The sequence below is a fragment of the Electrophorus electricus genome, chromosome 15 (assembly GCF_041902795.1).
Source record: "Electrophorus electricus isolate QZ-2024a chromosome 15, ASM4190279v1, whole genome shotgun sequence".
Lineage (NCBI taxonomy): Eukaryota > Metazoa > Chordata > Actinopteri > Gymnotiformes > Gymnotidae > Electrophorus > Electrophorus electricus.
In genome coordinates, this window is record NC_137511.1 from 5,472,963 (window position 1) to 5,500,957 (window position 27,995).

Consider the following 27,995-nt stretch of genomic DNA (forward strand, 5'->3'; position numbering starts at 1 on the left):
GATTCCCACTTTACAACAGCAGGGCAGTCAAAAGTCAGACAAGCCAAGCCACACCAAGGATACACACACACATCTAACACAGATCCTCCTCACACCTGTAGGACCTGTATGATAGGAGTATGGAATGGATGATGTATTGTTTCATCTACTCTAGGATCAGCAGACAGAAAATGGCCATAACTGGTGGTAAATACGTAAAATAGAGTCCAGTGTTACATTTTGAAACAGAAAGTACTTACTGATGGTGGAATGTAAACTAAAAAGTCATGCAGCCGTGTATCATGGATCATATTTTATTTAAATACTGTAGATTAGAAATTATTTTGCATAATTTTGCTTGTTTGTGTTTTCCCACACCTGGACTGATTCAGTCCACAGCAGTTACTGTGTTTAGACTGGTGCACGTGATATCTGCTGTGTGTTTAATCTGCGTATCAGAAGCCATCATTCTCATGCTTAGAAGAGCCGCCACGTCTGTGTTTTTACAGACCCTAAGAGTTACCATAAATTCCCATTATTAACCATTCTAACATCCCTAATAAATTCTGTTCTTTGTAGTTGCTGTAATCACCTTCAGAGACAAGGTATTAATCCCCTTCTGCAGTGTAAAAAGCAAAGAGTGTGGGCAAGCATTTGGGTGTGTAGGTGTAGGATGTGTGTGTGTGTGTGTGTGTGTGTGTGTGTGTGTGTGTGTGTGTGTGTGTGTGTGTGTTTTTAAGTGTGTGTTGGCTGAAAGTAGCTCCTGCAAGGCCCTAGTGTTCCGTAGGGGTCTGTAGTCAGGGGAATAGACAGACAGGAGGACAGGCAGAATTAGTGGAGCCCAGTGAGAAGGCTTTGAACTCCAGAACCATCCACAGGGTGCTGCCTCTGATTAACACCAGATGCAGCAGCCGTTTGACAGGGTTGCGTGGACCGGCACTTCATGTGTGAGGGCAAGTGAATGAGAGATGGCATGGAGCTCCATCTGTGCTAGTCAACTCCTGTCTTAATAACACTTTACTAAGTTCTGTCATTTTGGAAAAAAAAAACCCAAAACAGCCTTTTACTCTTTTTGGAGACTACAGCTCTTTTTATTTGTAGGGTTTGAATTTTAAACAGTAGTTTGGTCTGGTCTTGAAAGGCCATACCAGAGTTCACGTTTACTCCGCCATTTCTGATTTATGTTGTGATGAGCCTGTTTGAGACATTCAATATTCTCTAGTATAGTAACATAACAGGAACCTCCTTTACAAGTGGTTAGAGACAGAAGCTTGAAGAAGACCCAAATGCTTTGTAGTGGTTAATTCACCACCATGGTGTCCTTCTCATTTTGATCATCTCCAGCAGTCTCCGGTGATTTTTCACTACTGATTATTTGCTCAGTGTCTGTGGTCTTCGGCAGCCGGAGCAGACAGGTCCAGAGCGATCCGGTCTTCGGGAAACCCTGCATTTGCCTGTGCGGTTTCCATACACCCCTACAGATGCGATACTCCAGAGTCAGGTCGCGGTTCACCGTGAAGGCCGAGTCTCCCCTGACCACAGCCGTGAAGAGCGCCCCTCGGCTGTTGATGTAGTGCCCTTGCATGGCTGTCCACTGGCCCGTGGTGATGTTGTAGCAGTCCATGAGGCAGCGCAGGAAGTCGTCGCATGGTCCGTTCCTCATCACGAATAGCTGCTCGCCGTGCGCCACCATGCAGTGGCCGTAGCTCTGTGGCCGTATCAGAGTGGTGGTCAAGGACCACTCGTCCCTGTCAGGTGTGTATTCGTAGATGTCCGTGGTGTCAGGAGGCTCCCAGAAGCACACAAAGACCCTCCTGCGGGCCACGGCACTCGCCGCCCCTGCTACGGGTCTGGGGGCATGTTTGACGAAGGTCCACTTGCGTGCGGAGAGGTCGCAGGCCTCAGCAGAGGCCATGACGCAGTTATCAAACTCGCCGCCGAAGGCGTACAGGCGACCCTCGCGGCCCACCAGGGTGAAGTTGTACCTGGACTGCTGAGGCCCGGCGAACGCACTCCACGAGTTGCTTTCAGCGTCGTAGCAGAAGCTGGAGTCCACCGTCACCTTGCTCACACCGCGCACGCCCCCCACCACATACAGCCGGTTCCCCACTACGGCCACGCCAGCCATGGACGTGCTGGCCTCCGTGGGCAGGTCCGTGAGGTAGCACCAGGCGCCCTTCTTCTCGTTCAGGGACCACACTGTCCTGGACGAGTCCTGCAGGATCTTCAGAGAAGGCGAGTGGGTGCCCAGAGCGATGAAGGAAGCCGGTGCGAGAGACTCCACGTAGCGGACCATCTCCTCTGGCAGGTTCAGTGCTGCCTCCTGCAGGTCGCGGTACGCGTCGCGGATGAACACCGCCGCACTGCGAACCAGCCTCCACACGCCGAACACGGCGGCCGTGTGCAAGAGGAGGAAGCAGTTCTCTGTGTCCAGAACGTCTATGAGATGCTGGATCAAAGCGTCCACCTGAAGGAAAGCGGCACACTCCACGGCCTCCACGATCTCATCGGGGTCCCCGAGACTTGGCCGCTCACCTCTGGAAACAGCCAAGACGAGGAGGAAACCCCTCGCCTTCAGGCCCTGCAAGCGGACCTCGTCCTGGTGGCTCTCCCTCATCCCAGAGCGGAAAAGGGCACGGAAGTATTCCGAATTCCTCCCCAGCAAGGTCCTGTCTACAGCGAACATGCTCCCTTCCACCTGCACTCTCAGGGAGCCCGTCAGCCCCGCCTCTTCCCACTGCCCCGAAGCTTCCAGCTGAGGCACAGTGCTCCCGTCCACCCTGCTGGGAGGCTCCATAACTCCATAGCTTGCCTCTCCACACCTAGTATTTCTTCCGCTCCGCACATGCAGACTGAAAGGCGGTCTGGCTAATTAGCATTTTTGTCTAAACAAGACACTAAACACAAGGGTGTTGGGGTGCTGTAGCGTCACACACACTGCTCTCCTGTTACTGCAAATAGAGCTGCCCTAAAGATAGCCCCAGGGCTGGCCCTGGCGTCACATAGGAAAAGGGGTGTGTTTGTGTCTCTACAGACAGAAAGAGTCCAACCACACATAGAGCAGATCATGCTCTCCAAAACGTCATTCTTTAACCCTACATAATCAATCATATTTCCTTGTAGTCTGGCAGCATTTATCAGAAAGATTCCAAAACATTTTTCCATTTGATAGACTGCACTAAAGAGAAATGACTAATCGAGCAAAGAGACGATATCCGGGTGTCCAAAAGGTCAACGTGGGTTCTGAAGAGGATCAGACAATGGCTGCTTTTCAGAGAGCAACTTTGTCATTATTAAGTCTGTTACCAGTGTTGATTGTGCTGTTTGCAGATCGCTCTGTCCCAGCAGTTAGGGCCGGCGCGTTTGTGTTTTCACTGAGCTAGATTCTTGGCATGGGAAGCAGGGATTTTCCATGTTCTGGGTGTTCATTTGGTCTTTTTCCCACTCCTTTTTTTCTTCTCCTTTCCCAAAGGCCGTGGCTCTATCCTTATTTATGCCTCACTCCTCATCTGCTTCCCCTTCAAACCAGGTTTCCGTGGTGACAAGAGAATGGGGAAGCTGACTACTTGAACAAAGACTAGGGGACTGGGTTGAAGACCAAGTTCCACACGGAGCGCAGCACCGTCACTTCCAGTGTGTGCACTCTTGTCAAACACACACACACTCATAGGCAGCGCTCCTGCTGCTTTTGCTGTTTCCGTGGACTGACCTCTGGCTCTGTCCGAGGCAGTGGCTGTACTGGGTTGGAGTGATAGGATCCAGTGGCCTGCCCCATCCTTTTAATCGCTGGCAGACGCACGAGAACTCAGGCGCTGCTTTTCCTACCTCCCAGGTTCCCTTTCCGTGTGTCAGTGAATGAGAGAGGGAGAAGGACCGTGCAAACTGGGAGGGGCGTAGTGTTAAGAGTGTGAGAAAAAGAGCTCCCCTCTAGTTCGGCGGAGATCTCTGGAAGCCGGGGTGCTCTGTGTGTGGGGTGCGTGTGGGCCGCCTTTCTGTTTTGTTTTTTTTAACCCTCATACATTAGCCTCCAGTTTCCATTGCATTCCTCAGTCTAAATCACCTATTACATAAAGCCTACAGCTAACTTTCACTTTAAGTCACAACATCCTGTCTGTCTGAGGTTCAGGGCCCAGTTGTTTACAAACACACCCATGTCTTTGTTTCAATGTGGACACTCACCCCTCCGGTTAACCTCCTTAGCCCTTGACAATGTCAGCATGAGGCTTTAATCAAGGCAGTGGGTCTCTAAGTGAGTTTCTCATCGCGAGTCAACATCGGTCACTTTCCATCCGTGTGTGGGGGGTGCTGCAGGGGCTCATGCAGGGGCCCAGGCTCCACCACGCAGGAATCCAATGGAGGGGTTTAGCCATGGTTTTAATTAAACGATTTAGCAAAGCCACTGGCCCACTCCACACCCAGCTGAACCCATTACTCCTGCAGGCAAACACGTGTGGAATTCCTGGGCAAAACATCGCTGGACTGAGGTCAGAGGAAAGCTCCCTCTCCTTCGGAGGGGAAAGCCCGGAGAAAAGGCAGGTGCACGGGCCAAGAAGCCCTGAGCCGTACTTAGTGCACATGTGAGCTGCTGAGAAACAGACAGAGGGGTTCAGCTCAAATGCAGGGCAGGTTTACCAGAGGTTTGGGTGCAGTGTGCGCAACAAGACTCTTTATGAAGGCCCTCTCTCTCTCTCTCTCTCTCTCTCTCTCTCTCTCTCTCTCTCTCTCTCTCTCTCCCTCTCCTTCTCTCTCTCCCTCTCTCTCACTGCAGGGCCTGATTGCAAGAGAGCCTTTCCCTCTTCCTCCAACTCCAACTACAGAAAGACTGGACGCCCAAGAGAGCTACTACGAGGAGGCTCAGCCGTACGATTCCACCATCAATGGTAAGCTCTGCCACGGGCCGCGTCCCATTCGGTGACGTCAGCCTGGCAGTTCATGGCCTGTCGTGGCCCTCTCAGCCTTTCGCAACATTCTTCTGCAGTGAAGCAGCACCACTGTTCTCTCAGAGGTCTGATTTAGTTCACTGGCCACTGCCACAAAGTTCTAGCTAATGTAATGGAAAGCTCCCATCTCGGCACTCGGTCTGCTCTTCTTGGACGGTCCCCCCGTCCAAATCACTGCGAGGACACAGAGGGCCCCGCGGCTATGCGGCGCAGAACAGTGACGCTCTTTGTTCGGCTGTGGCGGGTCCTCTGGCACTGCGCGCGCAGTGACGGAACCTTGACCGCGAGCCCAGGAAATGGGGGCAGCTGAAGCAGGGTCTGGGTGCATAACGCGGCCCTGGGAGGGGTTGATTTACATCTCCGGCAGATGTGCAGAGGACACAGTCATATTGTCACGGAGCGCCAACGATTCAACCTTGATGGTGGTAGATGATTACTTGATGACAATTCGATGCGCTGGCTTCTTTCTGGAAACATGCAGAAATGTGGTTTAATATGTCAGTGGAGCTCTTGTAATAAACAGCACAATACACAATTAACCAATGTGTGTAATAAATATAACACTATAGCATGTAAACCGCTCAGTCTCGTTGCTGATGGTGGACTGGCTTTTGCAGGCCCCCAGAATATAACGCTGTGTCTGCTGTAATAAAAGTAGCTTCCTTCCTCGCCCTGTTAGAAATGCATGACACCTGAAACCATTCAAAGTGTCGACCTTAGGGCCTGTGTCGTGTCTGTTTTAGTGTCTGCTTAACATAAGCGGTATTATGATTAGTCGCATTTATATAGCGCCTTTCTAAAAGGCAAGGCCACTTTACAGACAGAAATCAGCTTTTACACTCCAATCACTCACTCAAACCCAAGTCACAAGTGCTAAGAGTCAAACGTGCTAACCACCAAGCCATCGTGCTGCCTACACAATGGACAGGAATCAATTAGAGACCTCTGACAATATGATCTTTGCTGTAATCAATCAGGGTATCTTCCATTAGGTGAACCTGGATTAGGAACAGGATAATAACTAACATGAGACACAGGTGTAGGATTAATGGAGTTTCCAGTTACATTGCTGGGAGGCCATGCCAGACCTCTCTGCACATGATTCTGCATGCACTGGCCTGATCCGCATGGCCTTCTATTGCCTTCACTTCTTTCCAGGAAACGTACCTGGTGACAATTTAGACACAAATAATAGCGAATACAGACTACAACCCGGAAGATGACTTTCTTAGACACTCCCACTCCAATAGCTCCACCCCCACCGACACACTCTTACAGTGCTTCCTGACTGAGCCTCGCTGTCTTCCCCTCCCCTGTGGCGCAGATGAGGCTGAGGCAGTAAGCAGCTCCTACGAGTCCTACGACGACGACGAGATCTCCACGAAAAAGTCGACTGCGCAGCACCAGTGGCCGTCCACGGAAGCGTCCATCGAACTGATGAGGGACGCACGCATCTGCGCCTTCCTCTGGAGGAAGAAGTGGCTGGGCCAGTGGGCCAAGCAGCTGTGTGTCATCCGAGAGAACCGCCTCCTTGTGGGTCCTAGTGTTGACCGTCCAACCTCACCGTCAAAGAACAGACAGTTACCCAAGAAATGTTATTAGTCTAAGAAGAGTTATTAACTAAATTAGTACATGTTAATTAACTAAATTGTTGAACATTGCCACTGCTGCAGAATTAGCTCTAGAGTAATTGAGTTAATGTAGACGAGTGCATTTTTGTAGTCACAGGTGTGTTTTGATATTTGAAGATTTGCCTGCCTGGCCATTTCTGGTGAGGATAGACCAGTTTCTGCAATGCGTACATGGTATTGTAGCTTAGAGCGGCGAAATCAGTGGCACGTGTGTTCACAGTGCTACAAGAGCTCAAAGGAGCAGACCCCACTGCTGGACGTCAGCCTGATGGGCTGCAGCGTCGTCTACAAGGAGAAGCAGCTCAAGAGGAAAGAGCACAAGCTGAAGATTGTCCCACAGGGCGGCGAGACCATCGTCCTGAGCCTCCAGAGCCGAGAGCAGGCCGAGCAGTGGCTGAAGGTGAGGCCCCGCGAGAGAAGGACCCCTCTGAGATGTTCCCAGTTTTAGACGGTCACTCCTTACTGTGGTGTCCATGCCTGCCTTAGGTGATCCAGGAGATCAGCCCCAAATCTGCAGATGGCTCAGACGTTGGCGATTCCCCCAGACTCATCTGTACTAAGGTACGGGCTGAGCAGAGTGGGCTGAGCAGAACAGTCAGGAGCGGTTTTCAGTAGCAGGGAATAGCAATGTGTATAGATAAGGGGAAATTTACAGCTGGTCAGTAAATGGTGAGGTGGAGTGGAGAAGCAGGCTGTTTGAGTGAACTCTGCTCCACGGCAGGGTGAGATCAGCGAGAGGTACTCCATGGCGTCGGAGAGCGGCAGCAGCACAGACAGCCACGCTGAGATCCTCGAGAAAGACGGTGAGACGCGACTATTGCAGCTGGTTCCTGGACTGCTTGTAATGGAAAGGAAGGAAGCATTCTAATGCATGGTTACCATTTCATTTCTTTTCAGTTAAGAAGAAATATGGTGCTGGCCTAAAGTTAAGCAACCTGATGAACATTGGGAAGAAGAAGATTTCCTCATTAGACAGCCCAGAGAAGAACATGGAAACATCAGGTAAATCCGTGCAGCTCTGCTGTAGTCGTGCTTGGTTGCATACGTGCTGTCCAAAGAAGGATGAGTTTCCCTTCTGAGTCTGATTCAAAACCTGAAACCCCCCCTCACTCTCTTTCCAACAGGCTACCTGAATGTCTTAGTGAAAAGCCAGTGGCGGATGCGTTGGTGCCTGATAAAGAATGGGCAGCTTTGGTTCTACCAAGACAAGGGCAGGTCCAAGCAGGCTCAGCAGCCAGTGCAGCTGGAAGGGTGCATGGTCCTGCCAGACCCCAGCCCGGACCACCTCTACTCATTTCGCATACAGATGGATGGAGAGGAACTCGCCATCCTGGAGGTGAGAAGGCCCAGGCTTCGGTTTGTCCTCTGTGCCACGTGCTCCCGTCCAGACCTGCCACACTGATTATATTGCAGTCTTTCATACAGTTATGGTCCTTAAAAACAAGACAGCACTTACATGGCAAATGAATGACCAAGAGGCACTGACAGCCTGAACATCACGGTGTTTGACCCCTATTCTCACCCTGTAGGTGTTACGCCCACATGACACTGGTGTGAAGCCCAGCAAGCAGTTGTTAGGGCGGCAGTGGTTTTGATTCCCCACCCACACAAACACACACACACACACACACGCACACACACACACATGCTATAAGCAACTGCGCTCCATTCCTTATGATGCTTGAGAATCATCCAAACTTTAGTTTGGACGTTGCTAATACTGTAAAAGCCAGCGTCGATGTGGTGTGTGTCTTTTTCCAGCAATGCTCATAAACGCATACATATTGAAAAGTATACTCTCAGCAGACAGATAAACAACTGATTTCCTGCTCACATTCCAGCATTTAGTGTCTGGCTACTAACTCCAATTTTAGGAAGACTCTTTTCTGTAAACAAAAAGAAGAGAGGCCTAATACTACCTTCTCAAAGCTTTTGTAAAAGATAACCAGATGGTGATGAGAAACATTCAATGTGACCGCCATCTTTTGGACAGTTTTATGGGTATACATCTAAATAATCCATCACCAGATTGCATGCCCAATAGTTTCATTAGTAGCTAATGTATCTATGTGAGAGTGCAACCATGGTTATTTAGATTTCTCTCTGCATTTAATGGAATGTGTCTTTTGTGTCTTTTGTGTATTGTGTCTTTTTAGGCTAAGTCATCAGCAGACATGGGCCATTGGCTGGGACTGCTACTGTCACAAACTGGCACTAAAACTGACCCAGAAGATTTGACTTATGACTACGTCAACTCTGAGAGGATATCCAGTATAGTAAATGCCGCCAAGACGTCCATGTAGTAAGCCTATCTCTGCCCATTGCACGCTGCTAAACAAACCAGCATAGAACATGTTTGTGATGTTCGTGTGTATGCGTTTGTGTGTAATCATGAAACTTTGTATGTACGCCTTAGCCTGATGCAGAGGAGATACTCGGAGCCCAATGCTTACATAGACAACCTCCCATTAGACAACCAGGGCTCTGAGGACATATACGATGACGTGGCGTCCATAGAGAATGAGCAAGAGGTGAGCAACACGGGTTTGCTCTTTAATTTCTCATAAAGGCGCACAGTCCTTCCCCTGTCGCAAAGCACACTGAGCATTCTGAGCGTTGGCTCAGGTGTTTAGATGAGGATGAGGAGAGCCGCAAGGCCATCTTGGTCTGCCAGAGGCAAAGAGCGTGTCTGAGGGTCTTTGCTACATCGGGGCCACAACTTAACGACTTGCAGGTGCTGCTGCTTTAACGTTCCGCCACGCGTGTCCCTCTGCGCTCGCCATACAGGACGGACCGGACGGCGGCTGTGAGCGGGGGGTGACCATGGAACGGGATGGGAAGGAAAGGGTGCATCTGGACCTGATGCCTGTGCGCTCCTTCCTCCACACAAACGCAGGCATGGTGTCCCCGCAGAGAGAGCCCAGCCCCACCACGACACCCACCGACGAGCACCAGCACCCTGGGAATGAGGTCAGGACTCATACTGCAGCAAAAATTCAAACTAGCTTCTGCCCTCTGTTCTGAGAGTGGAGATGTGTGTAAGCTGAACAGTAATACATAGCTGTACTGTGTCCATATAATTGAGTTTCGCTGGGACACAGTAGCACACCTATGCGGTGTAAAAAAAAACATAGAGTGACTGTAAAAGCTTCCGACTCTGAAAGCATTTGTTTCTCCCACTTTTAGCCTGTTAGACCTGCAGAGCCAGAGTATGAGACCTCATTACCTGCATCAGCGGAGCACCTCAATCCTCCACCCGTCACCGCCAGGCCGGACCTGGACACCGCGCCCCGTCCCCACGCCCAGCTCCAGCGGGTCCAGCTCCCTGTTCAGGAGAGCCAGAAGCACTCCTCTACCCCCAGCACCGTAGCTCCTCGGGGCCAGATTCAGACTCAGTCCCACACATCTTCTCAAACGCCCCACAGCCCACTAGTCAGCAGGGGAAGAGCTGCAAGCACCGACAGGCTCCACGAGAGAAGCAAGCTGTGTGCGGCAGGTATGGACCCGGGCAGCCACAGTTTTCCAGGCAGGCCCATTCAGGCTTCCCTCATGGTGTCTGTGCATAGGTCATAACAGGGTTCTCCTACGCATTCCTTCGTGCGCAGCAGGCTCGGGGCCGACTGTGGTCAAGCTGGGGAAGAACCGGACAGAAGCCGACGTGCGCCGCTTCACAGACGAGAGGGACAGGCTGGAGCGGGAAAGGGAGGAGGTCAAGAACACCCTGGCCACACTGAGGAAGGAGCGCAGGGAAGCAAAAGAGGATCTGAGCTCCTGTCAAGGTACAGTGGTGCCCTCTAGTGGACACTTTTTGCTTCAGTACCTGAGCATTTACTGAAGAAGCGCATATTCTTATTTTACAGTGTTATTTACAGTGTATGTGGTATTTATGGCCTTATGCAATTTATAGCCTTTAATCAACTTATCTGTATTGACAGGTCATGTTTTGTGGCACAGAAAGAAATCTTGAAAGTTCTATATATGAGCTATTATATTTCCCTGCACAGAGCCCTCTAAACAGCCTTCTTTGGAGGCATATCTGAAGCAGAAGGAGGAGGAGTGTCGGGAGGCGGAGCAGCGGCGAGTGGAGGTGGAGCTAAGTCTGGTTGAGGTGAAGGAGAGCTTAAAGAAAGTGGAGGCTGGACCTTTTACTCTGGGCACCACGGTGGACAGCGGCCTCCTGGATTGCCCCATGGTGAGTGTGCTCGCTAGAGCCCTGCCTCCATTTTAAAATAACATTTTAATGTATTAGTTAATTGTAATTGATCATCACTATCACAACCAGAGGCTATTTTAGACGCTTCCAACAGCGTCTGCAAGTGCTCTCGGTTCTCGTAGACAAATCCCAACTATTGTCCCCTCTGCACTGTAGAAGACATTTAACTACTGCCCTCTCCTACAGCCCAAGCCCCTCCCTTCACCTGCAGCTGCCCCCGCTGCCCCCGCTGCCCCTGTTGCCCCCGTCAACAACGGGGATTCCTCACCTGTCAACTCCACCACAGCTCTGAAGAGCAGGCCCCTGTCCATCATGGCAGCCAGCAAAGGGAACGTACTGCAGAAGGCCAAGGCAAGCACTCACACTTTGAAAATCAACCACACTTCTCCACCATAACTCTGACACAGGACCAAAGCGCCGGAGTTCTTTAGGCTATTCTGAAATGTACCGTACCGTCGGGAACTGGACATCAGTTTTGCTGTTTTGGCTCTGCACTACAGCACTCTGGCTTTGAAATAGAACGATGAGCTTAAAGTGTCAAATTTAACTGAAGTGTACTTGCATCTGGAAAAGATGAACCGTATAGGAATCCCAGACTCCCATTTAGAGGAGCGTAAGTGTTTGGGTGTATTAGCACACGCCTAACACGCCGCCATGTCATGCTGTCAGAGGGCTGCCGGGTTTTAATGCATCTTTTTTAAAAATGTAACATTGTGGTTCTTGAGAGTTACCAGTGGTTCACATCTGATCATAAACCTGGTCATGCAAGTGTGTTTTTCTCTTTATCCGACTCTGTGTCTACATACTGGATAGTGTTCCTGTTCATGACAAAAAGGTTTTTTTCAGTACTGTGATGTTTCGTGATCTGCCAGGTTGCTACGCTTACCAATGCTGACTTGCATAGGAATATTGACTTTGACACCGGTAGTGTTTTCCTAAGCAGCTAATTGATGTATTGTGAGGTGTTCAGCATCATCAGAACCTGTTCAACTGCTGTTTAAACATAAACACATACACCAAAGAAGTGTAGAGATCATGGCAACAGATGGCAGGTGTAAATGCCACAGCTAGAAAAAAATTGTTGGCCCTCCTGTGTATGCAGTAATGATCCAATAACAAACAACTGGCCAAGAACATACGGTGCAAAAAACTGTCCACTTACTTACGGTATATGTATAAAAAGCACAAATTCCTATATGGTTTAGCCGACTTGGATCTAAATTAATGTTGACATTCACTTTAATCTCCGTCACTGTTTCAGTTACAGTTTAGTATACAAGAGTACAAAAAGATTATTGAGAGACAGGCTATAGCTATAATGAAGCTCGGTCCATACAACTGAAACGAGCCCATACATTCTGTCCTCTGGCTTTCCAAGCTGATTTAGAACACTAAATATCTCAGCCGTAGAAATTCCAGCGTTTCCCGGCCCCAGCACAGTGTTACCGTGTGGGTAAGCTCGGGTGTGCCTGCTTTCTTCACAGGAGTGGGAGAAGAAGTCCAGCACCTAGGCACGGAGACGAAGAGCGAGTCCAGCAAGGGACACGATGACATCCCGGACTAAGCAGAGCCCCAGCCAGCTCAAGCTGGAATGTTGACTTTGGCCAGGGCTTTTGGAGTGAAAGGGGTAGGGCGAGCCCTCGCTGACCTACGGGCTCCGTCCGTCCGTCTCCAAGGCTCCGCCCCCTACCCCTGCTTCTGCTCCAGTGAGAGGCCGCGATGTAAGCGCTTCCTGCAGACAGCTCATCAGAGACGATGCTGTTGTCGCCCTACGTTTACCCAGAACACCCGACGCCAATGGACACTGTGGAATCGCTCTATTTAAATCTTTTTATTTTTAAAAAAAGGAAGGCATTTGAATACATTTTAACAGTATATGAGCACATCACAGAAAGCTGTGGGCTGGGGTTTTTTTGGGGGGGGGGTTGTTTGTTTGTTACAGTTAAGGAAGGTCAGAAGATGGGAGAACTGTGAAAGCCATTTGTTTCTCATTGCAGCATGCTACAAAGGGTCCCATTTCCCTCAACATTTGGTTACAGTCTTGATTGTGGCTTGGTTCATGTATGCTGGTAGCCTAGGTGTAAATACATATTACAAATTCAGTTCCAGTTTGACATATTACTGTATGCTAGCTAAAAATGCACTTTTTATTCAAATAAAAATCTGTACTGAAAAAAAATGTTGACGTATGAATACGCACCCATGCACCTGTACCTTATCTTAATCTTTATCCAAATATTTCTGAAACGTCACAAACCCAAAACAATGTTCAGCGTATTCGTTGTCTCCGGGAGATGGCACCAAAAGTAAAGTATGATTAGTATGTACAACATTGCGTTATAAGGCATCCAAAACATGTTAGAAAATGTAATATTTTTACAGTTCAGACAAACAATAGCTATGCATACAAAATAAATATTTGACATGTGCCTCCCGTCAGAGACATTTTTTGTAGCAGACATTTTCTGGTCATCAAATATTAACAGGTCGCAAACAGTCAGGAAACAACTGTTTGAAACTGATCTTAAACAATGCAAAGAAAAACTGGACAACAGATCCCATTATCTAATCAACATGGACATTTCTATAAAAGCTGCTGATGTAAAGAAGTAAAGTAATTTTTATAAATGATAGCACATTTAGGCAATGAGTCGATTCCGCTTTCATGACTGCACTCTTAACTTTAAACAAACAGAAAGGAAGTGGGAGTTTCACCTCCCTCACTGTGAGCGTAATGATATGTTCACTAGTGCATGCTGGGTAGGAGTAGCAGCAGGCCCAAACACCCCCCACACCCCCTGTATCCTGTCATCCTGCACTAGGTAGTTGACAGTGAGCCAGTCTAAATCTCACAGAACACATGCTTCCTTTTAAGTGTTTCCCTTTATCCTGTTTGGCAAGATGGCACTCTTTTAGGATGGTACTCTTTTAGTAATAATGCCAATTTTCTTAATGCGTGTGCATGTGCACGTTTTATCTGTTTGATCATTGCAATCGACCAACGTGTCCCCTGCGCTGCTCTCTATAGAGGTGCTGTGGACTCCTCTGTCTGGCGGCTCTGGGGAGATCTCCTCTGGAGGGTAGGCGTCTGCTTTCTGCAGAGGAAGGCGGTACATAAAGGATCAGTAATGGAGTCTCAACATCAGCCAAGCACGGGTTAACACAACAATGCTGCACAAACACAAACTCAAGAGGAGCTGCTATTGGAAGTGCCAACTGTCGCTATCCCAGTGAGCAATTCTGATAGCATAAGTACTTCTGCCAGCAAGCTTCTCCTTTCCTGGAGAATGACCACTACAACGGAGTGACTCAAAAACCCTAACTGGTACGCACGCGTCTCACAGTGGGGGCCCTCCCACCCCTGGCAGTCACAGCGGTAGCTCCGGTTTGATAGGACGCACACACCGTCATTCATGCAGGGGTTGGGCCTGCATGGGTCCACGGTTTTCTTCGCATCTGCAGTGAGGCGGAGGCAGGGAGAAATAAAGCCATATCACAGCCCAGAGAGGACAGGCAGCATGGGGACTGTTACGGCTGGCGTTTACTGGGCTCGGTGCAGAGTGCTGATGGGTAATTATTACACATTATTATTGTTTTTTTGTTTTCATTTTACATTTCAGTAGATGGATATCATATTTGTTTCAATAGACTTACAGGGAAGACTTGTCAACTTTATACTTGAAGTCAATATTATACTTATAGTCAATTTTGCTGAGGTAGGAGACTGATACACATATAGACTATATAGACACACATATATATAGGCAGTCATTCTTATACTGTATACAACCCCCTTTTTATTGTGCATTGCATCAGAATTTATCTAAAGCAATAACTTTTGCGTGTAGATTTCACGGCTGTGCATCAGAATGAAGGTCCTTGTTTTTTGCGACGCTCTCACCTGCACAAACCAACTGCACCAGCACATCCTCCGAGTACTTCAGGTCTTCGTAGGAAGGCACCACGATCACGTGATCCTCCGAGCCGGCGATGCGCACGAGGCCGTCGTGCTGCGTGTCCCCTGTGCCGACGACAAACACGGCCGCGCCGCTGTCGCGGAGCTGCTGGGCGGGCACGGCCGCGTCCTCCGCCCCCGAGCCGTCCGTCAGCACCACCACGGCTTTGGCCACGCCCGGCCGTGCACCCCTGCCCACCGTCAAGCTGTGAGAGTGCACGTGGAGCAGCGCCGAACCTGTGGATGCCCTCCCCCCGAGGAAGGGCGCCTTGCTCACGGCAGCCAGCACGGCCGAGCCCGAGGCGTGGCCGTCCAGCTGGAAGACGGTGACCGGCCGCCGGCCGAACACCACCAGCCCCAGCTGAGCCACGTCGCGGTTCACGTCGAACTGCACTGAGACGCTGCGCACAAAGTCCTGCAGGTGGACAAAGTTGTCCTTCCCCACATTTCCAGAGGCGTCCAGGACAAAGACGAGGTCCACCGCCTGGCCCAGACAACCTGTAAGAGACAAAAGATTTTACCCATATCTGTAAACAACATAAAGCATGGAAGTCATCAGAGAGGTCATCCTAAAAGAATATGACAATAAACAGGCCAGGAAGGGAGGCACTACAGAACTATTCCTGTCCTGGATCTGCATCAGTCTGGCTATATTAGAGGAAGGGCAAATCACAGTACCCTGGCTGTCCACGCTGCAGATCTTGGCTTTGAGCTCAGGGATCTTGGCCATCAGCCTGTCCGGAGAGCTGAATGTGATGGTGCGCTGGGGGTTTCCCGTGATGTTGTTGACCTCGGCCTTCATCCTGTCCGGCGCGATGCCGATGATGAACACCTCCCTGTCCCGCGCGTATTTGGCCGGCTCCACGACCGCGTCTGCCGACGGTGTGCCAGTGAGGAGCACCAGCACGCGAGGCAAGTCATCCTGGACATCAGCGTACACGGGGGAGCTCTGGAAGCCGTGGCGCGTGACGTAGCGCAGGGCCTCGCCTGTCTTCGCCTCCCTGCTCTGGTACCGCAGAGCCTCCACGGCCTGCGCCAGCTTCACCGGGTCCCTGTACTGGCCCAGCCTGGCTTCCACCCTGGCTTCGGCGCTGTACTGGGCCAGGCCCACCTTCACGGGGGCTTCCGAAGTCAGCACGGCCTGCACGAAGCGCTTCAGGAAGGACTTGAAGCGCAGGAAGCCCTCCAGCGTCAGGGCGCTCGAACTCTCCACCAGGAAGAGCATGTCCACAGAGCAGTCCAGTGTGAGCAGAGGAGCTGGGAACAGAGAGGCGTACGGTCAGGAGTCACCTGGGATTGCACGGCCTCGGCTCCCGTGCACAGCAAAGCGCACCACTGCTACAAACTACAAACGAACTCTACATGCCAGCCTGTAGGACACTTGGGCTATTTTAGTCTGACATGTACGATCAGGATCGGGAGTGAAGGAGCTCGGTTTGGCCCTTTTCCTTTCACCAATAAACAAACACAAGCACCACAAATGCTGAGGAAAGAAGGAGCCTAAACCAAGGAAAGGAGCACTTCTCGGTCTCTAAGTGCAGTCTGTGAGCTCTGGCTGCAGGAGTAGGGTAGGTTGGGATGTTATCAGTCCTGACGGGCAACACTGCTGCGTATTAGTGATTCAAAGAAACTTCATCAGAGCTGCTTCTTTTCATTATTTTCACTATGCTCCCTTTCACGCAAATTAAGAAAACCCTAACTTAAGCAAACATCAAGGAGAGAGGGAGAGAGAGAGAGAGAGAGAGAGAGAGAGTGTGTGTGTGTGTGTGTGTGTGTATGCTGGCATGTGTACTTGTAGGGAGTAAACAAATCAGTGAACTAGACTGAGTCACTTGGCTGGGCACAGGGTTGCGGGGTTCGTTGCACATCACCGCACTGTGCAATAATGTGGATTACTACGGCAACATTTAGAGATGTGGAATGTGTCCTTTTCATCAGAAGGACCGAAGCTTTCAGAGGAGCCTGCGTGGGTTCCAGCCTGCCGTGACCCCGGATGAAATAGGAGCCAGGATGTAAAGCGAAACCATGCCGACCAGCATCCCACACACACACACTTGACAGCACAACCAAACCCCTATAAGAAACCATGGAGCAATTGCCAATGGTAGGGCTCCAGTAGCCAATAGGTTAAGGCGAGACTGGAGTGGGCCTTACCACAGCTGGGGTCACTACCGTAACCTGTAGGACACTCGCAGTGGTACTTCCCCAGTCCCTCGGACACACATGTCCCCCCATTCTGACACGGCTGGGAATCACAAGGGTCTGAGCAGAGACAGGGAGCAGAGAGTGAGCATCTCATTATCTAGCAACAAGTTTGAGATTTAAGGAGTTTGATATGAGACGTGATCCTACCTGAACATACTGTTCGGTGACAGACAGTGGGGAATGGCTTGTAAGCGTTGGTATATCTGTAATATACACAGTTAGACATGGGCAGGTTTCCTCACCTCATGGACAGTATATCAACGTGTATATATGAGAGAGGTTTGAGTGTGCGCTTTCTTTGGGGCCATAGTGAGGGATGAACTTCTCGTGCCTGTAGTAGGGACATAATGAGGTGTATGGAAAGTAGCCCCTGGTGCCCTTCCAGCACATGAAGCTGCCTTGCAGCTCCTTCACTGTCTCCAGGGTTTTCTGCACACAGGGATAAGACTCCACCCTGCACCCTGCAGATGCACACACACACACACACACACACACACACACACGCACACACACACACGCACACACACACGCACACACACGCACACACACGCACACACGTCAGCGGCTTCCGGGAAGCACACGGGAGGGAGTGTGAAAGGGAGAGTGGGGAGAGTGCATAGATGCAGAGAGGGAGGGGAGGGTGGAGAGGAGGGAGGAGAGGGTGGAGAGGGAGTGAAGGGTGGAGAGAGTGGAGAAGGAGGTGAGGGAGGGGAGGATGGAGGGGAGGATGGAGGGGAGGGTGGAGGGGGAGGGAGGGGAGGGTGGAGTGGGAGGGGAGGGAGGAGAGGGTGGAGAGGGAGGGGAGGGTGGAGAGGAGGGAGGAGAGGGTGGAGAGGGAGTGAAGGGTGGAGAGAGTGGAGAGGGAGGTGAGGGAGGGGAGGATGGAGGGGAGGATGGAGGGGAGGGTGGAGGGGGAGGGAGGGGAGGGTGGAGAGGGAGGGGAGGGAGGGGAGGATGGAGGGGGTGGAGGGGGAGGGGAGGGAGGAGAGGGTGGAGAGGAGAGGGTGGAGAGGGAGTGAAGGGTGGAGAGAGTGGAGAGGGAGGTGAGGGAGGGGAGGGTGGGGCCTGGTGCCCCAGTGCTGAGAGCTGTACCTGAGGGGACGGCCGAGCAGGCGGAGGCAGCGGTGAGGGCCGTGCACAACCCGTTCACAGCATCCAGGACATGCTCAGCAAAGAAAACGTGACTCTCTGTGGGAATACTGGCCAGAGAGTGCAGCTCTTCCCACCTGCCACAGAGAGAGGTGTGAGAGTGTGTGTGTGTGTGTTATGCTGCTAGATTGTAGTTGATGATATTAAAATGTATTGCTGTTACATCACAAGATTATTAACAGCTTTGTCTAACATTGTAAAGATTTTTAATTTCTCTGTAATCATTCAGGATTTTGAGTAAAAACATATCAATACAACAAACATTAAACATTCACACATATGAACACATAAGCCCCTACCCCAACACACACACGCTAGACCGATGCCGAATTTTTAATCTATGGCTGAATATAAGTGCTGTTAGGGAAAACCGCAGATATATAGCGAGATGCCTGATGTCAACAGCCTCAAAGAGACCGCAGAGAGCTATAAAACTTTCCCTGCATCTTTCATCACAAATATGCGCACATGCCCCTGCAGAGTTTGTGGTGCTTAAATGTCTTTAACTGTAAAGATTTTCTCTTCTTCCTGCACCTGCCAATTCCTGTCCCAAGCCTCTCAGCTGTCCCAGACTGTATGGCTACGCTGCACCCCCCTGTCAGCAGCCATTCAAAGCACTGCCGTCCACCTGCCCCTGCACAGAAGCACTGTCGGAAAACCATCAGCACACCTGTTTCCCACGCAGTGCGAACCTCCTGACCTGATGTCGGCCCCGATGCTGGGACCTTCCCGCGTGATTCCACTTGGAATCCGCACGGAACAGCGCTGCGCAAACCAGCCGCCGCAAACGCGCGGGTGCCGAGGACAAACTCCCGCCAAACGCGCCTCGCTGCAAACAGGCTACCTGGGATATCGAAGGCCCACGGCGAACAGAGAGACCCCAGTCTGCTTAAGCTCTGAGGCAGCCAGCTGCACAGCACCCTGGGACTTTCCATCAGAGAGGAGGACAACAACACGAGGCACGGTGGAGTTGTGTCTGCTGGGAAACCCCTTCTTCAAGACGTACTTCAAAGCCAGACCTGTCTGAGTACTCCCTCCTCTGAAAAAAATAAAGAGAGAACAGACTTCAAATGAATTTATTAGGAACTAGTACAGAGGCACGCACTTCAGGTTCAAACAATAAAAGTCATAAGCTCAAACCAGAAATTAGAATTAATTCGTGGATTCAACTAGAGGATATAAAAGACTGGCAGAACGTTTACTCTTTAGTACATAACTCTAAACGCCCTCTTACAGGGCAACATACTTGTGTGCTGAGTGTTGGTGTACTCTGATATGATGTTCCACTCTTTGTAAAGAGGCTTAGTCAGACATTTACGCTCTGCTGTGTGGGTGTCCACACCCCTCAGAGGAGAAGACACACTTTAAAAAGTGAGAAGGGCAGGGAGTGTATGTGTCAGAGATGGTGTCTACTGAGCACACATGCCACTGATCTAGTATTAATTTGATGGCTGTAAAGCTCCACCGTGCCCCCAGGCCTTGACTTAATACCCATTAAACGCCCCAATCTCACTACACTCGCCCCAACACCCCTCAAACACCTTTGAGTGTTCTCCACCTCCTCCAGTTCAGAGTCACCCCTCTGGCTGGACCTACACACCATATCAAGCCTAAAGCATCTTGAACCTCTGGGACAAATTTCATTACAATTGACAGATTTTATGACACTCCGTCAAGCCATGATTTAACTGTGCCGATTTCTCACAGTGCCCTTCTGTGCCCCTCTAATCCAGGAGGTATTCCTTCCTACGGCGGGCTTGGAGGTTTTTATCCGCCTTACAGCGGAATGACTGGCAAGTAGCCAGCATGACCCTACCAGCGACAGGGTGCAGTTGTTCAGCTGGACCGACAAGCACCGAAAGCCATCTGAAACAGTAATCTCACACCCCTCCAGGGGGAAATGGTATGTTCTGTCCGCTGTAAGAACAGGCCAGCTGTCTCTTGTTGTGGTGTAAATCTAGCAGGGTTGTCATTACAGAGCACAATAGCCACATTAGCACACAGTGCTAACCTGACCACAATAGCTCATCAAATTCACACATGTGCACACAAAAACCCTTACCAGGCGTAGGGCATAAACAACAGAGCCTGCATGTGGGCTGGCAACTCCAGGCTATGTGAAACTCCCGGCAAAACCATCACTAGATGAAGCACAGGGAAGGCACAGCAGCGCGGGGCATGCGCGGGGCATGTGCAGGGCATGCGCGGGGCACCGACCTGTACTGGATCTTCTTGATGCGTTTCCTCAGCTCCTCTCTGCTGCCATAGGAGTCCAAAGAGATCTCCAGCCTGGGGGAGGAGCTGAACAGGAGCACCCCGACCCGCACCTGACGAGACACCGGGAGGCGATTGAACGAGAGCTCCTGGACCTGGGTGGACACGGGACCTTACACTAGTGCATTCATGTCAGTGCTGCTGTTCGCTGACCATGTCAGGGCCAATGTCCAGAGCCTCACACAGCTTTAGGACACAGTGGCGGGACCTCTCAAAGCCACCTTTCCCAACGCTATAGGAGCCATCCATCACGAACAGGACATCCATGGCTGCCGAGCACTGCATAACTGTCCTCGCCACACACACACACACACACACACACACACACACACCCCTCAAATAAATAAACACATCATATTGAAGAACTCTCAAGGTATTTTCCATTTGACACACATTTGAGGAGTTTTCTACAGGAGCACAGGAAGCATTGATGACTACAGACAAACAGCACAAGACAAACTCTCACCATGCCCTGTACCTGACACACGCAAGGAGCTCAGCTGTGGCTTGTGGCATGTCCAGTCTTATTTCTCCACCAAACACACACACACGCAAACATAGCGTGTTTGTGCTAGTCAAAAGACTAAATTATAACATGTGGAGTTGTCATGTTACAACCTGTCAGGAACAGGAGGACGAAACAGCAGCTAGGGTCTGTGAAAACACACATGCACGTGCGCGAGTACGAGAGCACACGTGCACACGTGCACACACACACACACACACACACACGCATGCACGCACGCGCCCGTGTGCACCACACTCCAAACGAAAGTAACCCATGCTCCATTAACACACAGACATTCTGCACCTTCTCATGCCTTATTCTTATTGCGAAATACAAATAAAACCTGACCTTGATCATTCACAGGCGCTTCGGTTTTTTCACTTGCTTGTCACAGTTGAGGTTTCTGCTCATGTTTTAAGTGGTAGGTAGCAAATACTTACTCTGTCCAGCAGCATTGATCTTCAGAATGGTTTCGTGGTCAGTCTGGATCTCCTGCACAGCAAAACCAGAACACGCTGAAGAAAGAGAACACAGACTATGGTAAAGGAAGAGAACACAGCAACTTTCATTTACATTCATGGCATTTAGCTGACACTTTTATCCAAAGCAACTTACAATTATGTCTCAACACAACTTACTCAGGCCTTGCTCAGGGGCCCAACTGGGGCAACTTGGAGGTGGTGGGGCTTGAACCTTCTGATTACTAGTCAAGCACATTAACCACTGAGCTACCACTGCCACTACAGCCCAGCTGTTTTCTTTAACTGGAGTTTATGAAAGGTCAGATCAAGATCAGCATGGGAGCACAAAGCTGAGTCTCTAATGAGGCTTAGAGAAACAAATGACAGGGACATTACTCTGCTACCAGCAATGTCAACGACAGGGAACATGTGTGAAATGACAGCCCTTTATTTGAGCACTAGTTTACAGCTAGCCATCCTGACCCCAGCCCCAGGACACGACTCCACGTGTCCCTCTCTCCCCGACTCAGACGCTCCCGGCCCTTTTTACAGGGATAATTAAGAGCGCTCGGCATTCCAGCAACACCCACTGAACGGGCAGAAAGCAGGCGCCCTCTCCTCTGATGGGCCGGCTCTGGCCACTCGAGCGATCAGGGCAACGTTCCCGGTCATGCATACAAAGGCTGATTGAGCGGAGGGAGCCATGCAGAAAGCTCCGAGCAGAGATCCCCGACTACCCGTGTCCTCGCCGAGCCAGGCAGCCAAGCAGCAAAGAACCGTTGAAGCTGTTTGGCCCTTCGCGGTGGAGGGCGCCTTCTACGTGCAGGTGCGGAGTAGTACTCTGCACCACTCTCCATGGTGATGGGTCTCAACCACAAAAATGGTCAAACTGAGAATAACAAGAAACAGCCAGAACAAATAGCACAAAAGGATTCTAGTCATCTGTGAACCAGGTTTGTTTTGGGCTGTGTAGAATGTAGCATGTCCATACACTGGCCCTATTAAGTGATGAATGAATGTGAATCATCAGAAGGGCACCAGAGCCGTGGCTGAAAACCCCGTCCTAAACTCCTGAAAACGTGGCTGAAAACCCCCTCCTGAACTCCTAAACTGCCGGAAATCTGTAAATTCTCAACTGGGAGGTATTTTCACTGCCCCTTTAGAGCTGTGGAAGAGGCACTGTCTCTCTGCCTCGCCTTGCTCTAATTTATGGATGTACACCAGTGCATGTCCAGTGTGTCTATATAGAGGAAGATGGTGGGAGAGCAGAGCAGGTCTTAATCCAGCCTTCTCACTTTAGCCACGGTCTGAGGCTGATTCGGCCCCCTGAGTATTTACGTTACATTACTTGACAAGAAAGCACTTATTTCACCAATAGACTGTAAGGCTAAAGAACACAGAGAGCCATGATATTGTTCTTGTTGAAGTGTAATATTTTGTTCAAGCATGTATAGAGCTCAGGAACCTGACTCAAGGAGTGAGGAAGAGAAAAAGAAGCAATATCATTTTACAGTTGTTGTTGTTTTCTTTTAACTGAAATCTAAGATAAGGCCTGAAACCAATGCATCCCCTGCAAACTCCCAAACCCCCCAAAACATATTCGGCAAGCTCATCTGTCTAATTAAAGGCATTCTCACAAATAGAATCCCAAATTAGTCTCTGTGGTGTGTTTACCAGGTACAGCAGTTCTCATAGTCCTCATCATCAATATAAATGCCACGACCTGAAAGATTTTCAGTTCAACACACATAATCCAAGGGAGACTACACATGGGTCTTATTTTTGTATCGTATGGTAACTATACTAGGTCTATAATTCAGGCTATGATCTTCAAACCCAGACAGCACTTCAGATCCTGTAAAATATGAATGACCCAGCCTACAATCTTACCTAAAACTATTGTTTAGAAAATAGGGTTGTGCGCAAGAACCCAATAATGGTTTTTCAGAAATTATGCCCATTTCAGTTGATAAGGATCAATGTGTGCAAGACCAAAGTTCTGAAATAATTCCAATGTACATGAACGAGGCCTTGCTCTACACGTCTCTCTCTCTCTTACCTCGAGTGAGCAGGATTGCTAGGAAGAGTTGTAGCTGGCTGCCCGAGCACATTGTTGGAAACCTAAAATGAGGAGCAAACAGGAAACAGTTAAAATGTTGTTTTTCTTTTAGGGACCACCCAGTTTTTAAGAAGTGCAAACAGAGAGCAGGTTAAAAGCAGTGACCATGAAAGAGGCCCTGAGACCACTAACGATGGTGAGAGCAGCTATGAATGTCTAAAACAGCAGAGAGGAAAACCTTGCTCAGGAATTAACCAGCTGACCACTACACTGGTTGAGCTTACAGCAACACCAAGTGGAAAGGCTTTTTATGGCCTATCAGGGTCACAGGCCACATTAACAATTTAACAAAAGAAACAGTAGGGATATTTTGGGACCCCCTCCCCCAAAACCTAAATAATTAAACTCATCAGGGGGTGTAGGTGATGTGTCTCACAACTGTATACACACACACACACACACACAAGGCAAAAGGTAAGCAGATTTTTAAAAAAATAATTAAAAACAAATTTTTTTTAAAACACACTAATAGCAGGGTGTAAATCACAAAGTTACCATCACACACGTGCTTAACATAACAGAGACTTCAGCCAGCCAGCGCCCAAGCTCACGTCAGTCGGTCCCTCTGTCGCCAAGGGTGGACTAATCATTGACTTGTGTGTGTTTTGTGAGAAGCATAGTAAGAGGCTTAACCTCAGCGATGAGAGGAGAAAGCAGCCTGACACAGCTCCCATCAGCTCACACTCCCACACCCTCCTCTGCTCCATGCTCCATTCTTACAGCCCCAGGTCAAAAGGGCATGTCTTCAAGGGCCCAACTTGAATAAGATTAAATTAGGGGCATACTAGGAAACATCAGCTCATGGCACCACACCAGGTTAGGGAATACGCATCGCCTGGAGTTTTCATTCAAACACCCGCTTATTCTATTATCCAGCTCAAAGTGAAACTGAAGTCAGGCAAAAGCAACAAATTGTAGGGGCTGGCTCTGTGTCAGAGCACCGCAGTAATCTTTTATTTATTCACCAAGTAGTAAAATAATGAAAAGCCAAAAAAATAATTATGTAATGGCCACTAGCTCATAGTTTAAGCTATTTACATGAACAGCATAAGCTACCGTCTACATAATTCATTGTTGCTGTCTGGAGGGGCGGGGGGTGGGGCCACATACAATCACTGTCACTCAAGGAAAAACATGGACCACACCATGTTATCATCTTACCTGCATTCAGTCTCTATGGTCACAAAAACACACTGCAGCATTTCTGCAAGGACAGGACTGTGCCAAAGATAACAATCATGAAACCATCTAGTCTGCTTTGGATGTAGTTCTCGGTACTTAGAGCAACACGTTGATAAAGAGAACATAAGCCATGGGGGGAACATGTTGTGTCTAGGCTGTGGTGTCGGCTTGGTCGTGCTCCAGGTATAAGGAGCAGTTGAAATGCAGTGTTGTTATCAGTTTGGGGATTCAAAAGAGATCATGGAGGGTATTCTAAACCAAGTGCCTTATGGATAATCTTTGAATGTCCCAGTTTGCCATCTGTAGTCTCTGCCATAGAAGGCATGAATCCAGGAGGTGTTGTGCACAGGTGGGACCAAATGCATAAACCATAATTACTGCAGAAACACTGACTGGAAACAGAAGATTTCTGTGTTTGGAATTTGAGAGAGCAGAATGTCAGCTTCTGAAAGGAATATGAACTCGCATGGTTGATGAGAGAAGCTACGTTTCCTGGCTATCAGTGGAGTGGATGTCCGGATTTAGGCAGCACCGGATCTGCAGTTTTTACAGAATATGGTCTGTATTACTGATAGGCATCTCAAGGCTAGGCACAGGACCGCCTCTGTGCAACCTGCAGTGGATGGAGCCACTTTATGATAAGCATCAGAAATGTGCACTGTGGCTATGAAGTTCTCAGCATTGTGTTAGAGGCAGGAAGGGATGGGGAGAGAAAGAGAGAGATGATGTTTAGGTAGGTGCTTTTATCTTTGCTCATGTCCCATGTTTTTTTTTTGTTTGTTTGTTTTTTTATATTTCTGTAAAAACTAGGCTTTCCTTAAATACATGTTTCATGTATCTTTTTTTCTAAAGCCCAATATGTTACCTAGTCATTGGTATTTAATAGAATAATGACTAATAAAGACTAAAACAAAAACAGAAGTCTGTCAATATGGCTCAAGCAAAGTCATATTTTAGATTGGTGCTTCAATTTGTGTTGAAATATGTTTGAGGACATGAGTGCAATAAGAAAGCAGCCATCAGAAAATAACCCCATTAGTCATTTGCCCTTGAAGTCAGAAGTTGCCTTTAGAGGTCATAATTAGAACAGAAAGTCTTTGGAACTTCAGACAGTTACAGGACTCACATTAATCGGAACAAATCCTCACACTAACCAAGTTTTCAACAATATTTGTTGGGGAGAACCTCAAAACAGATGTCCTTGCTATAAGGACTTAAAGACGCAAGTATGGGATATCAGCTGTCACAAGATACTTTTGTAAGAGAATGGTAAAGGTCGGGTTTGTAAATCTGAAGGCTTTATCCGGCAACATCGTAATAAAACAAAGCACAGCACCGCACCGCACCATTAAAGATGTATGGACGACATCTGCACGACTTTAAAAAGTATATTTAACAGGCGCTCTCCATTAAGCCAGTACAGAACTGCAAACAAGAACATTACCCGAAGTAGTTTCTCTCAACGTAATCACTGATTTTATGAATAAATTCGTTTGTTCGTAAATAATAGTGAATTAGGAAACGGGCTCGGCTTATGCCTTTTAATCCTTTCAGCGATAATCACAATAAGCGTTTTTACAGCTCTGTATTACCCCATCGGTCATCGCAGATTCTTGCATTCGGTCCACTGGTTAAATTGTCCGTCATAGCTTTGCCATTCAAAAATTAAAACGTTTCCGAAGGTAGAAGCCGCAAAAAAAGCAGGTTGCAAATTCACTGTTAAACGCGTCTACCGGTTAGAATTAAAAGGCTAAAGCTGCGATATAGACTTACCTCTCAACAGGTCCAGTGATTCTTCGCCTAGCCCTCGCCCCACAGGCTGTGTGCTGCACTGGCGCCCCCGCCTACAGGCCATGCCTCATCCCAGCCCTGACTAAACACCTCCGGCCACTTGGCCTAGACACCGTCTAACTGTTCGGAGCTTTGTTTGTTTTTTAAACCTGAAAAACATGGATGCTGCAAGCTCAAAAAAAGCAAGTACAAAAATGTACTGTCAGACAAAGAACTTTATTAAAACTGCAACTAAAATATCAAAAAGCCAGGCTTTATGAACCGATAGTGTGTCAGATGAGAACGCTTATTATGCAAAATTAACACATCCAAAACAAAATAATTGAGGTTTGGCAACAAGACACGACAACCTGGCTGTAACGTGATAGGAGCTGAGGCTGATTAGTGAGAGCAGCGTAAAACCAAACAATGGTGCTTTTCACAGTTTCTCAGTAAAACAAAAATAAAGCTCCAACATGCTAAACTGGGACCTGATCAAGACCATCATGTACAATCCTGTACATTTGTAATATAAACAGTACTTTTCTGTACTCTGCAAAAATACTGTATAAAAAAAACAGTACAAGAAACAAAACAGTTTTAAACTTTGCTCAGATGCTCAAAAATCTGAATGCTTCATTTTTTTGGATCTCCTATCTGCTTCAGGAGCTGGAGGATCAACTCCTCAACATGGTCAATCTGGGAGAAGAGAAAAGGGTACAATTATCCTTAAAACAGTAAAAAAAAGAAAAAAAAAGAAATACATTTAAAATAATAATAATAATCAGCATCATCATCTCTTTACCTTTTGCTTAAGTTCAGCACAGCAGCATACAGAACTGGGAGCTAGGAAAAGGAATCACAGGACTAAGCATTAAAGTTCAAGTAAAAATGAAGGTCCATATAACCTATCCAGAGGTATAGAAACACTACCTCTAGAAAAACAATTAAAACCAGAAACAAAAATATCCTACTAATCATTCCATCTAAAATCAGTCAATCATCTTTCATGCGTCAATAAACAGTTACATTTCTTCATTGCATCAGAATGTTCTTGAGCAGTGTAATTACTAATATTTTGCATCAGACCTCAGGTTGCTCATCAATACCCACTATTCCTCTTGCACTTTGAATCTCCATTGACCTGTAGTGGCTCATTTTCCAGGATAGCCTGTGTCGTCTTTTTTTCTGGAATCGGACATAATACATGAATGAATATCTCCTCTGAATATCATGACAAGGCTGCCTGCTAAATAACAGCTCTGGGCCCTGTGAAAAATTCCAGGTGGGAGAGCACCTGCATACTGAAGCAGCACAACCTGCATTTCAAAGAGAGACTGCACGGAATGTTTTCCAGTCATACCACAGCTTAAATGACCTTCAGTAATACAGTTCAGCTTTACTTGCACAGCACTAGAAATGTCTTTTACATGTGCAGGCCTTAATTTTATAGTGGGATTTCTTAGTGTGAATAGTATGTTGCTATTTGGCTCATTTGCCATGGAATCAGCCAAAATATACTTGCTAATTTATCCCTCTTATGTAACTTAAATGCAATGAGTCTAGTGGAAGTTGTCAATTTAAACATGTTTATTTCTACTGACAATAT

The 27,995-nt window shown here is 48.5% G+C and overlaps 3 protein-coding genes across 9 annotated transcripts in view; 1 reads left to right on the forward strand and 2 right to left on the reverse strand.

Annotated features, from left to right (window-relative positions):
- The window catches only part of afap1l2 (actin filament associated protein 1-like 2), a 31,446-nt gene extending 18,895 nt beyond the window's left edge, over positions 1 to 12,551 (forward strand). For 2 of the 3 annotated variants that reach the window (XM_027024914.3, XM_035533290.2), the window contains exons 5-19: positions 4,748 to 4,859; positions 6,244 to 6,452; positions 6,771 to 6,950; positions 7,037 to 7,111; positions 7,272 to 7,353; positions 7,448 to 7,552; positions 7,675 to 7,886; positions 8,707 to 8,852; positions 8,967 to 9,081; positions 9,338 to 9,520; positions 9,737 to 10,046; positions 10,156 to 10,329; positions 10,555 to 10,742; positions 10,950 to 11,114; positions 12,248 to 12,551. In XM_027024914.3, coding sequence (XP_026880715.2) covers positions 4,748 to 4,859; positions 6,244 to 6,452; positions 6,771 to 6,950; positions 7,037 to 7,111; positions 7,272 to 7,353; positions 7,448 to 7,552; positions 7,675 to 7,886; positions 8,707 to 8,852; positions 8,967 to 9,081; positions 9,338 to 9,520; positions 9,737 to 10,046; positions 10,156 to 10,329; positions 10,555 to 10,742; positions 10,950 to 11,114; positions 12,248 to 12,274 — 2,283 coding nt within the window. In that variant the 3' untranslated portion in view covers positions 12,275 to 12,551. The remainder of the gene's footprint in view (positions 1 to 4,747; positions 4,860 to 6,243; positions 6,453 to 6,770; positions 6,951 to 7,036; positions 7,112 to 7,271; positions 7,354 to 7,447; positions 7,553 to 7,674; positions 7,887 to 8,706; positions 8,853 to 8,966; positions 9,082 to 9,337; positions 9,521 to 9,736; positions 10,047 to 10,155; positions 10,330 to 10,554; positions 10,743 to 10,949; positions 11,115 to 12,247) is intronic. The other variant, XM_027024915.3, reaches the window with a different exon arrangement.
- On the reverse strand, positions 6 to 4,727 carry LOC113586626 (kelch repeat and BTB domain-containing protein 13). Its single transcript, XM_027024919.3, has one exon. The coding sequence runs from the start codon at positions 2,774 to 2,776 to the stop codon at positions 1,280 to 1,282; it is 1,497 nt and encodes a 498-aa protein (XP_026880720.2). The 5' UTR covers positions 2,777 to 4,727; the 3' UTR covers positions 6 to 1,279.
- A 23-nt stretch (positions 12,552 to 12,574) lies between the features above and the next one.
- vwa2 (von Willebrand factor A domain containing 2) lies at positions 12,575 to 26,534 on the reverse strand. Of its 5 annotated transcripts, none has more exons than XR_014117365.1 (15): positions 26,209 to 26,352; positions 23,375 to 23,436; positions 21,295 to 21,369; positions 20,500 to 20,633; positions 20,290 to 20,399; positions 18,917 to 19,111; positions 18,016 to 18,149; positions 17,255 to 17,384; positions 17,071 to 17,126; positions 16,873 to 16,980; positions 15,397 to 15,975; positions 14,665 to 15,216; positions 14,097 to 14,219; positions 12,978 to 13,858; positions 12,575 to 12,837 (listed from the first exon to the last, which is right to left on the reverse strand). XR_014117365.1 is itself a non-coding variant. In XM_027024917.3 (14 exons), exons 2-14 carry the CDS (start codon positions 23,424 to 23,426, stop codon positions 13,749 to 13,751), a joined length of 2,358 nt encoding a protein of 785 aa, XP_026880718.2. In that variant the 5' UTR covers positions 23,427 to 23,436; positions 26,390 to 26,534; the 3' UTR covers positions 12,575 to 13,748. The 5 variants fall into 5 exon arrangements, 3 of the variants coding, with proteins under 3 accessions (XP_026880718.2, XP_026880719.2, XP_026880717.2); XR_014117364.1 differs by having other exon boundaries at positions 12,964 to 13,858; XM_027024917.3 differs by lacking the exon at positions 26,209 to 26,352 and adding an exon at positions 26,390 to 26,534 and having other exon boundaries at positions 12,575 to 13,858.
- Positions 26,535 to 27,995: the final 1,461 nt, after the last annotated feature.